General features: G+C 29.1%; 1 protein-coding gene across 1 annotated transcript; it reads right to left on the bottom strand.

The window, feature by feature from the left end:
* Window positions 1–336: 336 nt before the first annotated feature.
* Window positions 337–13,300, bottom strand: LOC100162913. The gene is made up of 4 exons (XM_008186439.2): window positions 12,620–13,300; window positions 8,832–9,337; window positions 5,080–5,158; window positions 337–2,250 (listed from the first exon to the last, which is right to left on the bottom strand). The coding sequence occupies exons 1-4, from the start codon at window positions 13,228–13,230 to the stop codon at window positions 2,073–2,075; spliced, it is 1,374 nt and encodes a 457-aa protein (XP_008184661.1). The 5' UTR covers window positions 13,231–13,300; the 3' UTR covers window positions 337–2,072.
* Window positions 13,301–14,692: the final 1,392 nt, after the last annotated feature.

Below are 14,692 nucleotides of genomic sequence, written 5' to 3' on the forward strand. Positions count from 1 at the left end.
TAATTCAAACTACGAATAGTTGTGAAGCCTTCCACTCCAAGTTTAACAGTATGTTTTACTCAGCACACCCGAATATATTTCAATTTATAGATGTTTTAAATAATGTACAAAAAGAAACTTATATTAAACAACGAAGTATTCATGTAACTAAAAACAGACGAATGATGGTATGTGAAAAGAAAATTCATTAAGACAAAATATGGCAAAATATGAAAGTGGTCAATTAACCCGTCTTGATTATATTAAGAAAGTATCATTCAAGTTTTTAACAATTTTTTAAATTTTTTATAATTATAACTTTTTTTATATATTTTTTTTTTAACTATTATAATATTATTATTATTATATTATTAGCCTACACATTTTATTTTACTTACATCTAATTGCATAACAATGATAAAAAAACAATATTTTTAACCTACCGATAGTCGTAATTTGCTATCGATAGTCCTAAGTCTGTATGAAATGAGAAGGAAAATATTTTTCTTACGTTGGGACGAAATTCGGGTAGTTGTTAAATATGGTTGGGACGCAATTCGTGTAGTCGTTAAATATATTTGGGACGCAATTCATGTGCAGCGGTCAAACGTTTGTCAATTTGATGGCTAAGAGGCTAAAATAAGGTGTAGGTCCAATTTTTCTCAAAATCGTTTCATAAGTCTATTGGGTTAATCTGGGTCGTCTTTCTGATTTGATAAAACATTATAAATCAATATCATAATTATTAAAACATGTTTTTATTCATATTCAAATTTTGCGTTTTTAACGCACACAATATATAATAAGTCCTAAACTAATGAGACATATAATAAATATTTTAACATTATCAAAATGTTAAGCGGTCAAGTATAACAAGTCCAGACTTTTTACTTTTGTCAAAAACAATTCATTCAATTTTGGACTTATAATTACGGATTGGGTAGTCTTGACTCTTCGAAAAATATTTTCCTACCAGCTCATAGTTTATTATAGTGGCTCAATAGGCTATATATTAGCAACATATTAATATTAATAAATAATAATGACGTTAACGCATTTATTGATAGTATACTATTATTATATAGCTATCATAAAAATTGTAATGCGGCATTGCGGCCATTTTATCCTACCAGCCCAAAATGTTAGCAGCCCTTCGAGATTTTCTCGAATGTTCGACTGACCTATCCAAATCTAGGAATGTAGTTATGTAGACGGTATTTTGTTAAAAGGGCGTATACTAAATTTTACTTTTTCAGGAAGCAAATAAAACTGATATTTAAGATAGAACATTCATTTATTTATTGTATTAAACACGAGACTCCATAGAACTAAAATTGCTTATTAAATTGCTTAAACTAAATATAATATATTTTATGTTATATTCATAAAAAAAAATGTATGTGGTGTAGGCCCTTTTAACAATTTAAATTTTATAAACGCCCTTCTAAAAACATATTACCTTTAATAGTGGTATAAGCCATTTTAACAATTTCATTTCTACAAACGCCCTATATTGTATCTACTAACTTTCCGACCTATTGTTAACTGATAATATGAAATTGGAGGGACATTTGTTATCAAGTGTTACCAATACAAGTGATGTTCAGTGTGTAATATAGTAAAACCACTTTGTTCAATCTGGTAATATACAAATACCAATAATCATAATTATTTTTATAGACTGTGAAGATTGTAAACAATTAGCATACATTCGGTGTAGTATAAGCTCTTTCAACAGTTCTGTGTAGATTATTTTAATTTTTAAAAGGGCGTCTGCTTATCTTGTATTCGGTATTCCTATCTTATTTTTCAGTAGATGTATACGCCGTTATACCAGAGTATGCTCGTGATTTTTTTGAAAATTTAGGTAACAAAAACATATTTTTAGATTTTGTGTGGTAAACGCCCTTTTAACAAAATACCGTCCATGTGTATTTTGTATTAAATGTGTACCTAATTAAATGAGCTGCACCTAAAGTAAAATCTTGGAAATTCCTATGATTACATTATATTGTAGTCATAAAATATTAACAGGTACCCTGAGCTAAACTTTACAATATTCATATCAAACAAAAATGTCAAAATTAATTTTTTTAAAATAATTGTGTGAACTTACGGAAGAAAAGGCAACCATACATGCTCATCGAAAGTCTTACTTGGTTAGAAAAAAAACCAGTACATACGATAATACTTGAAATTCCCCAACAGTAAACATGGTACATGATGGTACGTATTGATGTTGATGTACTTCTGTTTGTTGACATGTTGCACCTAAATTAAAAATGTGTTAAAAATAATATATGCAGTTATATGAACTGTTATAATTTGTACTTTTAGACTATAGAAGCACCACCTTATATCATAATATGGTATACCTACTGGACTCTGGTATAATGCGTTAGGTAATAGGTATAATATAATATTATAAGCCAAACTATGAATTCGAAATAAAATATTTTTATTTTTATTTTGATTTCAATTTTGCTTATTTCTACCTATTATTTTTTCTGATTGCAGTTTAAAATAATATATTGATTTTACAATTTAATGAATTTTATTATTTTTATTTATTTATTTTTGTTTTATTGCACAATATTAATTAAATCTTTTCTGTTCTTTATTTAGATAAAACTTAAAAATAAAATATAAAAACATAAATTTCTATTTCAATTTGAAAATTTCCTTTTACATTTTTACGATTTTAATTTTAATTTCTACTTACGAGTTATATGCGCGTTTCTTATATGCTTATATGTTAAACGGTCCTAAGAAAACATAGTTTTCTACTGATGAACAATTATCATCGATTAATTGGTTATTGTTGAATTTTAATTTTGAATAAAATTTATTTATATAATTTGATTCGATTTTTTAATAAAAATTATCAAACGATTATTATTTGATTTAACTTATTGATTTTAAAAGTTTCAATTTTGCTATTATAACTAGGGTTGTAAATTTGAAATATTTCAATGAAATTATGAAAAATATTTTTTTTTCTTTTAAACGTGTTTATAGATGATTAGAGATAATATATTGATAAGACACAGAACACATTGATTATGAATAACTTATCAGTTAGGTATCATTTATCAACCAAGGTATACGAATTAAAAACCCTACCTAAATACTGTTAATGGTCAATGGTTATAAATTATAAATTAATAATTATATAGTGTATCACTGATACAGTTCAGTTGATACATTTTCTATATGTAGTGCTGAAAAATATTCCTGGCATTATTTTGAGAAAATTGTTGTATGTGTACTGTCAGCGATCCAAAAGATGATGGTTTGAAACTTTAAAATAAAGTTGAAGTTAATTTCAACAGTAAATGAAAAAGTAGTGTATTTTCAGTAATATTTTAAAGTGTATAGTTTAAATTAATTATATTAAAGATTTGTTTAACAACTTCTAAATTGTATATGTTGTGTTCATAGACATTGAAAACAACTAGATAGTGGATTTGCATATTACATTCCCATAGGAACATTGAAGTCTAGTGGTCATTTGCCAACAGGGAAATGTTTAAAAAATAACTCAATAGATAAGATTATATACAGGTATAAGTATATAAGATACCTATACATATTTATATAATTATATGACATAATAATATAATATATATTACAAATATATACAATATACATATTTGATATTCATATTATCAATCATGCAATTTTTCCCTGTTGGCATCCATAGGCTGACTTCAATATTGTCTTATAGTCGGTTATCTAGGTTTTTATATGTCTATGTTTGTGTATTATTATGTATGTAGTATGTAACTATGTTACATATTTTCTTTATTTCATACAAAGGTATGATTGGTATTTCATACCAATTTTTAAAAATGTTCACTTGGAAATAAAAAAAAAATATTTTTCATGAAATATTTCAAGAAAATAAATTTCATGAAATTTTACAACCCTAATTATAACTGATGATTTCATAGAGGAATTTGATCGATATCTTTAATTGAATAATTAACTACCTAGTTATATAGCAATTGATAATTTAATAAATATCCTATACGCATAATAAACTATAATATTTAATAAAATAGAATACTCCCTACTAGATAGGTACTTTATAATATTATTTATGACTTGTTGATTTTGATGGTACATTACTGGTAGGAATTTCAGAAACGACTTTATTATAATAATTGTTATTTATATACTTTTTTCCGATTATTATTTATTCCAAACGATAAATACCTATATGAATATACAATCATGGGAGGTTCCTGACAAGTCCAGGGGGAGTGAAAATATTTTGCATATAATATATATTCGTATCATCTTTTTTTTACTGTTGTTAGGGCCATAATCAGTAATTATATACTAATAAACTGATATTTACTTTTATTATATATTTCATATATTATAATAGGTATTTTATGAAATAATTGTTGACATGTATATGTCTTATGGCTGGGGCCATTCAATAACTTTGTGCGACACATAAAGCGTTACCATGACGTCATCGTGTTGGGGCTGGGAGCCTAAAAAATTATTGTATTTTTCTGCCAAATTACACGTTACAATTGTCATAACAACCAAACTATTCCAAAGATTAAATTAACATTATAACGTCAGCATGTAGTGGAGATACTACTTTTATTTATAGTGTATCAATGTTTGACTTTTTGATGACTTAAAGTTACGTATAATTTACATATTTTCACATGCCTGGGAGTGGGACCACCCATCGCTCTCCACCACAACCATAAAACCGACACTGGTTATGACAATAAAAAGAGCAGTCCGAGGTATAATAAATATTAAATTAATTTTAAGAAAAGGTTTACATTATAACAATAATATTATGTAATGCACAAATATGCAATAAGTGGTAACATTTATGTTTGCACCCCGCACTCGTAAACTTAAAGAATTATAGTGAAATTGATTTTGTAAGTCTTATAATTAACCGTATAATTCTAATAGAATATGATAAGTTTGAGTTATTACTTATAAGTTTAATTATAATTACTTGCCTACTTATTTGTAGCTTAGAAGTTTATAGCACCACATAAATATATACGCTATTGTTTTACACATTTTTTACTATATTATATAAGATCATAATGTACATACCTTATCACCCAGTTAAGATCGAAGAATATTACGTTTAACCAGCATAATGTTGACAGAAATACAAATAAAGTAATATAACCTAAAATTAAAATTAAAATTAATCCAAAATAAATAAACAAATAAAATAATAATCAATAGTATACATAATGTTGAAGACAAAACATGCATACCGATAAGACAAATAATAACAGCAATATTTATATATATTTTTGTTTAGTTTTTAGATGCAAGGACAATCAGTTTCGTGAAGTTGTCCCCTCCCCACATTGCCATTTTCACATTTTTTCCCAGAAAAATGTATGTCGGTAAGCACATTTTGATGATAATTTTTAAGTTCCAACTCTCTTGATATATACCTAGTTAAAGCCAGGGGAATCCACTAATTCCTCTCCCACCTTTATTTAAGGTGGGCCAAATCTGAAATACTCTTTGGAATTGCCAGCCAATAGTGTTTACAAAGAGATAGAACTATAGAAGGTAAAAGAAATTTAAGAAAGATAAGAATATTTAACTGATGTGAAAACATCTATATGTATGCGCCCCCTACAAGAAAATGTATGGCTGTAGTAGTTCCTGTAAACAAATAAGACAAACGCAAGTTGTTGTCTAATCTCAGGAGAAACTTAACTGGTTTCAATAAAAGTTATTGAATTTCTTAAGAGTTGGAGGGTGTTTTTAGATTTTTTTTAAATTCATGCTAATAGGATCAAGTCTAGTATAGGATGGCTCACGCCTCACGCATACCACTCTCTTGTTATCAATAAACAACAACATTACAATCATTATAATAACATATAGAACAAAGTAGAGATAATAATAGTAATAACGAAAGTAATAATAATAGTTTTAATAGTAGTAATAGTAAACAATGATTATATTAAAATATAACACAACAAAAATTACAATATAATTTTAACGAGTATAAATTTGGTCAGCTGAACATATCAATTTTTAATTTATTAATGCATCGCGTTAGTCTATTGCAATTTGCAGGGAGTGTTTTTTGCATAGTTGGTAACTTGTAGGCTTAAACGAAAAGTGTTTGTCGATCGTGTGTTAAAAGTGGGTGTATAGAAGGTTATACGGCTTAAAAAATCTGGATTATATGTAGTGTGAGGTTCTCTAGGTATGGAGCATTTCATTGAGGTAAAGCGTAAGCATTTTTGTTGTACCTACTTTTTCCATTTTAGTTTTTTTGCCTAACTGGTAGGGAGCCTTATAACAAAACCGTATTCACAGATGGGCCGTACTAACGAACAGTAAATCAATTTATTGGTGGAGTCCGCACAACTATGATTAAAAAAACCTAACAATTGATTCGATTTATTACTAACCATGTGAATATGACAATAATAATATACCAAAGTTTTTAATAGGACCCATGGAACGTAGAGAGTTTCACCATCTATAAAATAATTATTATAGTTACTAGACGATCTAGTTCTAGTGAAAGTCATTATCTGACATTTTTTAATATTAAATGAAAGATAATTTTTAGTGAACATTATAAAGGATATTCAACTAGGATTGAAGCAAGTCAATTTTACGAAACATTTTCATATCATCTGAAAACATTAGCTTAGAGTAATAGATTTTGAAAGTTAATATCATTAAAAAAATATATTGAATAATATTGGAGCTAAGTGGGATCCTTGTGGAGCTCCAGATGCAATACGCCTTGGGGTGGAAATATAACTTTTGTAAGAAATAATTTGAATAAAAGAAATTAACCAGTTTAGGAAGGAACTACGAGTTTCAAAATTAAAAGCAAGTGGTAAATACTATCAAACGGATTTTCAAAATCGGCATTATTCTTCTGGTCAGTGCTCTAAATGGAAAATTGTACGAACCTGAACGCTCATAAGATTAATTTGCGGATTATAATATTAATTTTTAATTATAATTATTTTAGTTCATTTTTACTATACAATACAATATTATTAGTTAAATAGATACAAATGATAAAGTAATTTTAAGCTTTAAAAAGTGGGTAAATGGATATAGCTCTGCTGGACAGTAGGTTACAAGCGGATAACTGTAATGGATGGTGTTAAATTTGAATTCAATGATATAAAATCAACTATTGAAAATTTGACCTCTCTAGTGCGCCAACAATATTCACTTTCCCATCGAACAAGATACTTAAGTTGAAAATCGAAGCATTATTTGGACTAATTATCGTGTACACAGACACACAAAAAAAAAAATAATAATAAAAAAAAACACACACATCATTGTAAAATCAATACATTCATCGTTCCACTCATAATTTAAAATGTATTTACAGATACAATTCAAATGTAATACATAGTTTATAATAATTTCCACAATGCTGAGTATATATCGTCAATTTTTTTTTTCACGTTTCAACGTTTGTGACTTCCAGTGTCATCAGCATAATGTCTACCTTCGACTAACCATGACCGTACCTATTTTCAGAACAAAATTCAGTGAGTGGAGGGCCAGCACAATTAACAAATAAAAGTGCAGAGACTGTACTAATACTGAATGAAGATCTAAGGGGTGTTATATAGTTTCATAATATATGTTATAATTTTTTAATTTCAAGCACTGAACCTGGTTATTTGAATATTAATTTAAATGGAAATGTTATAATTGCTCACTGATCAAGTTGGTAATTGTAGGATTCTTTTACAAAATTAATATTGCTTTTCTAATACCTATACTATATAATATTATTAAAATGAGAAGAAATAGTTTGAAATTAGTAATTTCAAAGAAGTCAGAATGATATATATCAATGGTATTTTGTTAAAAGAGACTAAACCACTAAAAATCTAAGTATACGTTGTTGGTATCAAAATGTACAGAAAAATCACGAAAATATTCTGATAAAAAGGTGTACCTATACATATCTACGGGAAAATAAGATAGCAATACCGAATACAAGATACCCAGACGCTCTTTTAAAAATCAAAATAATCTACACAGAACTGTTGAAAGGGCTTATATCACATCAAATGTATGCTTATTGTTTACATCCTACCCAGTTTATAAAAATAATTATGATTATTTATGTTTGTATATCATCCGATTGAACAAAGTGGTTTTACTAGATTACACACTAAACATCACTTGCATTGATAACACTTGGTAACAAATGTCCCTCTAATTTTATATTATCAGTTAACAATAAACTGACAAGTTAATATATGCAATATAGTATAATAAATTATAAATATATACATACAAATTAAAGGGCGTTTGTAAAAATGAAAATGTTAAAAGGACTTAGGTATACCACTATTGTTAAAATATATTCTTGCAATTTTAGTTCTATGGAGTCTCATATATAATATAATGTATAATTGAATGTTCTATCTTCAAAATTGAGTATTTCATCAGTTTTATTTGTTTCCTGATTCCTGAAAATATATACGGTATACACCCTTTTAACAAAATACCGTCGATAAATAGAACGATAGTTATAAACAAATAAACAATAGATTTATTATTAACCTTTTGTTGAATAAAATTTATTTTAAATATTTTTTGGGGGATTTTTATCTCATCTTTTGGTTTCTTCACAATGGATTTGATTTCAGTTGGATACGTTGACTTAGATGTATTGGTACAGCGTATTTTGTCCTTATATATTTTTTCCCAAATCAATTTACTACATATCATCTAGCTGGGGTCTTAAGAGACTTAGATATATTGCTATATTATGTGGTATGTGAAAATGAGGTAGTAATTAATCAAATAATGATAACAATGTAGGTAAGACATACCGAATATAAGGCACGCATCGCCTTTTATGTTTTTCATACTCATTTGGACAATTCCGCAGACGTGCGACACTAACTGGTGGCCCACGTAGCACTTGACGTAGTAGCTGCTGACGTTCCGGAGGCTGGGCAGTGTGTTGTACACGAGCAGTGTGAGCGCCAAGCACACGACAGACGCCACGTAACTTGCCCGATAGAATAATGGAATAGAATTGCCAGGACGCGTGATAACAAACATGGGGTCATCGTTGCATACCAACGCCACAATATTGTTGTCCACCGGTGAATAATCCACGCAGTATTCCGTGTCCGGTATGAACAGGTCATCGAAAACAAAGTAAAGTCTACCATCAGTGGCCAAAATGAACCACTGTCTATTTATGCCCCCATGTAAACAACTGAATTCTACATGGTACGGCAGCAACGTTTTGTTCTTTTCTTTCAACATATAGTATTTTTCGTATGTGTACTTCTTAAACGACTGCATGCTCTGCTTGCACTGTGGACCACTGCATGATATATTAAACTCGTTAGTGTATAGTGTCAGCCAATATTTTAGAACATGTTTTATATTTTTGTATTAGTATTATGGTAGATTATACTTACCGACACTTTGAAAATATTATAAATATTATTAATATCGGAATTTCTATGGAAGGAAATATTCCTCATACCTATATTTTTTGTACCTAATTAAAATTTAAGTTTAATGTAAATCCATATACATTTTTGGCGAGTGTTTGAAATTCAAATTATGTCAATATGGGATATTTGAACATAAAATAATGATTTCTCATCATATTATTTATATTATTTAGCTGCAATTTAAATACCAATGAAAAAAAATTTTATTTATTGGTTCAATAAAATGTAATGGTCCAATCATGGGTTACGAAATCATATTCAAGGTATCATTAGTTCACTATTGTTCGTTAGGAAAATGTTTAGTAATTGTTCATACAATCTGGCATTAAAAAAATTTTTAAAAATATTGTTCAATTTTTTATAAAATTATTCGATAAGTATTAAAAAAAAAAAAAAAAAACGACTTTAGTTATTTTATTGTAATTTAAAAATATAATTCGTAGGGACTTGATACTTTTCACCATGTAAATATATTATTTTTTCCTATAAACAATGCAACTTTTACAGTACTTATTTAGATTAATTTTAAGAAATTTACACAAATTCACATCTGTCTACGTTATTTATCTATGTTAGTATTGACTTATAAGTTAACTAGCTACATATTGTAATATTCTTAACAATTATTACATAGGTACAACATTAAATTTGTTTTTTTTTTTAAATTTGATTAAATTACCGTATTACCAACTCACAGAAAAACAAATACTACTGCACACTACTGCATAATACGTCTTAATACAATAGTATGCAGTTTATACTGTTTTAAAATAATTTCAGTTTACAAGCGAAGCCGATTAATTATATGTATATAAATTATCTATAGACATTTCGTTGAAGAATTCTCATTTATTTATAACGTGTTTTTTTAGAATTACAAAAATTTATCAAGATAATCTGAATATTGGGCATTAAAAACTTCAACAAAAACAGGTGGGCAAGTGGGTGTCACTCTGCTGTACAATAGGTTACAAGTGTTTCACTGTAATGGATGGTGTTAAATTTTAATTCAATGATAATATATGTCATTGTAAAAGAAAAACGATTCTGAGCGAAAACAGTCAGTCAGCCTATGATATAACTAAGTATATTTGATGATATTATTGTGAATAATGTAATTTATATATTTACCTATTTACATGGAACCTTGTTTTAAATTTTCAATCCTTAGCTATAAAATTTGAACATTTTATACATTTTTAATTACAAAATAGTTATTAAATTTGAAATTTGAAAAATGTTGTCCAAATTCGAAATTTAAATGCTTATAAAAAAAAATTGTGCCTTTGTATTTTAAATATTTTTCGACTGCTATTGTAACAATATATCAGGTGCCTTGTATTAAATGTTCACGCTTTTTTACCCAATAATTAAAATTTTATTGATATTCATAGAAAAAAACTAAAAAAAATTAAAACTGACAATGTCCGCAAACAGCCCAAAAAGAGTCATAATATTTTCAAAATCGTATGTTGTATAAAAAATAAAAATATAAGCATTGAGTAAAATGTTCAAGTATCTATAGTTTTTCGTTTTTGAATAACAACAAAATAACAAAATCGGTACATGAGAAATCAAGTGAATATAGATTTTGATAGAATATATATATATATAATATATCTACCTATTTTATAGATCTAAAAATTCGTGAAACATACACGTACACATTATGCGAGTCCAGTACCAACTGCAAGCTTAACTATTGTATGGTCCCACATTTAATAGTAGATTTTCAAATTATCATGTACTTACCCTGAATACAATTCATATATTTTTTATGACCTTATGTTTGAAAATATAATACTAGATTCATTCAAAAGTTATTTATTCAAAAGTTTATTGTTAAATTTATCACATTGATTAAGCGATTTTTGTTAATATTCTACAGTTAATATTGATCGTAGTATCTTGAAATATAACACTGTTACCTAAATTATAATTTTCTATACTCAATTTAAGTATTTAAATAATTTTTAAGATATTTATAGGTATTTTTGGAGTGTTTATAAAAAATTTAGGCCCGCTAAGATATAAGATCCGACATACATTATTCTCTATGCAGAAATATATTTAAAATACATTAGTCTACTTAGGACTTGTCAATAAAATACGAAGTTCCTCCTATATATTTCACACTGAAACAAAAAATACATTAAATAGACATTGAAGTTCAAATGTATACAATATTAGATATTTAAACGAAGAATAACGATTTTAGTTATTTTATTGTTAACAATACAAAAATATTGTTCGTTTTATACTTAAAGCTTTTTTGTATATTATTATATTTTACTATACATAATGACATTTTCAAAATATTATTATTAATTTCAAGCTAAATATTTTAAGTTTATTGGGTATTTATACGCTGGGTATACCATGAACCTCAAAACCTTTCACCGATCTATGGAAAGATTGAATTAACCAAAAGTTAAAAATAATATAGTAATATGATAATAATATAAAACATATAAATATAAAGGTACTAGGCGGTATTATAAAATTAATACAATTATAATAATGAATAATAATATAATTTAATAAAATGTAATGCTTTCACCAAGAATGAATTCAACCTTACAGCAGAGAAGTTACCAGTTACCTGATTCCTCACTTTTTACATTTTACTCGTACTTAAAGACCCACCCCTCAGCCGAATTACAGATATGTATTGGTAGCAGGTTTCATTGGTGCCCGTTTGGTTTGTGACAAGAGGGCTATTGACCCGGGTGGAATTTTATCCTGAGGACGCACTTTACAACTTTCATACATAAACATATTTGGACTTCGGCGCCACTTTACAATGATAAAATAAACAAGTACCTACCTGACATCTATAGCATGAATACGGTGGATACTCTCTCCACTTATCAAATTCATTATTTTGATATTAGAAATCACAATATTCATAGACATTTTTACAAAACATTGTAGCACCTGACATCCACCCCCTAAATTACTCATTAGATATGACGTGCAAGACTTGAAACATGTTTTCAGCGCCAATGTGTGTATAATTTATGTACACACATTTGAAATTTTGCTAATCAGGACAACTCCTAAGATCCACCACCCCTTTCCCGCCAAATAACCACAGCATAATCTGCAACTACTTTATACTTACAAATAGAACACCATAGACTTACTTGGGGGCGTCGACTATCATCTGGTTGTGCTTGCAGCACTTGGGGACGCACTTGTAACGGCCGCGGCCGCAGTACAGGTCACGTGTACGGCACGTCAGAGCCACTAGCTCATCGGATGGCGTCAGGTCAAAGCAGGAGCCCGGCAGAAACCCGAAGCCTGATCGGTAACTTTCCATCAGCAGCTCCTTGATGGGCAGGTCAATTAGCACGTACCCGGCGTCGCACAGTGGCTGCCCATAATTGTAACCCACCATCACTGCATCGTCCAACTCCCGGGATACGTCCCTCAGTTTCTGCATCATCCGCCGGCTTTGCGCGTCGCCGTCCAACTCAGCTGGTTTGCAGAAGTCCAAACTCAGATCGTACGTCTGGCCAAGCGGACAGCACTTCCGGACCGGCACAGCCGTCCGGTTGTCATCGCACGTGCCACCACCGATCGCCTCGACCATGTGGAACGTCCGATTTTTGTTCTGGCAAGACGCAATGACGTCTTCGCCGACAGTCGCGACTGAACTACTTTTGCAACAGACCACAGCGTCGGCTGCCCACCAGCCGATCGCGACAACGAGAAACGCGACGGTGGTGGCGAGACACGAACGGACGGTGTTCATCGTGTGCGCATACTGTTTGTGCGGCGTCGGCACATTCACTATCGCGACTGCGGCCGCCGCGTATGTCAGATAATATGGAGACTATTCGACGAACCAACCGCCAGCTGCATATTTAGGAATTGCTCAAGGGAGGAGATGAGGCACTGAATGACATATGTAATGGTGGGGAGCTTCGCCCCCCACACCACTCTTTGAGGTTACCTATACTTACTCACTACATACTGTACAGTTTACACAACATTTAATACCAATTATTAGTCATTAATTTTAGTGAATAACAGTAACATATTCATTGTTTTTCATTAGATTTGAAATACATTTCAATTTTTGATTTACACTCAAAAATATTCTTAGACAATAAACTCTTTAATAATTACCATCCTACTATCACCACCTATGTCCAATAATACAATAATAAAATTGGTACAAAAATAATAGTATCATAAATATTTATTTTTATTACCTATAATAAATAATAATAATTACATACTCATACTTTCATTACTTTATACTTATAATACAAAATCAAGTTTTCTTTGTTTTATTGCCAATTCATCAATTACTTCATCGATACTTCATTTTAAATTTTAACACCGAATGGCGAAGACTGAAATGGTGAAATTACAACACAATTTCACACACAACGACATTTAGATTAAATGATTATACAATAAACACGACATCTGACAAAATGACAAGTTCCAAAAACTGATTATGGTTAAGATAGTGGGTAGATTTTAATGTTCTACGTTTAATTGTAAATAATATGTCAAATAAAATTACTATCAGCTTATTCAAATCATTTTCGTCTAAAAATACCAATGTCGTTTTTCCATACAAAAAGATAAGAATGCCGATTTCCGATACTCAATAGACTGATTAGTGATTACGTGTAATATACTATTATAAGACAATATCATAATTTAATATATTGATTTTGGTATTTTAGTCTTAATATAATATCTTGTTCTTATTTTACAAATATAGGTACAACTGTACATTACTACAGCCGTGTCTAGCTGGTATGTCGAGTGCAACCCGCATATTATACAGAAAACGCACCATTTAGGACATTGTGGAGTTTCAGTGGTGTAATAATAACAGTCTATTAATAACCTTATAATTGATTTTTTTCTTACTGTATTTAGAAATTTGAAAAATACTAAAACGATTGAAGAATCATTGTCTATATACGTATATTTGAATCCTTTAATAATAGCAATAAAAATACCAAGGGGGATTGATCGCCTAAATCACCCCCTTAAATATGCCGCCACGCTCTTATATCTAATATATAAAATTCTCGTGTCACAATGTTAGTTTTGATACTCCTCCGAAACGGCTTGACCGATTTTTATGAAATTGTTTATGCATATTCAGTAGGTATGATACCTACTCTATTTTTCATACCACTAAGTGATAAGGGTTTTTCCAGAAAAATAAAAATAATAATATTATTATT

This window comes from Acyrthosiphon pisum, chromosome X (genome assembly GCF_005508785.2).
Source record: "Acyrthosiphon pisum isolate AL4f chromosome X, pea_aphid_22Mar2018_4r6ur, whole genome shotgun sequence".
Lineage (NCBI taxonomy): Eukaryota > Metazoa > Arthropoda > Insecta > Hemiptera > Aphididae > Acyrthosiphon > Acyrthosiphon pisum.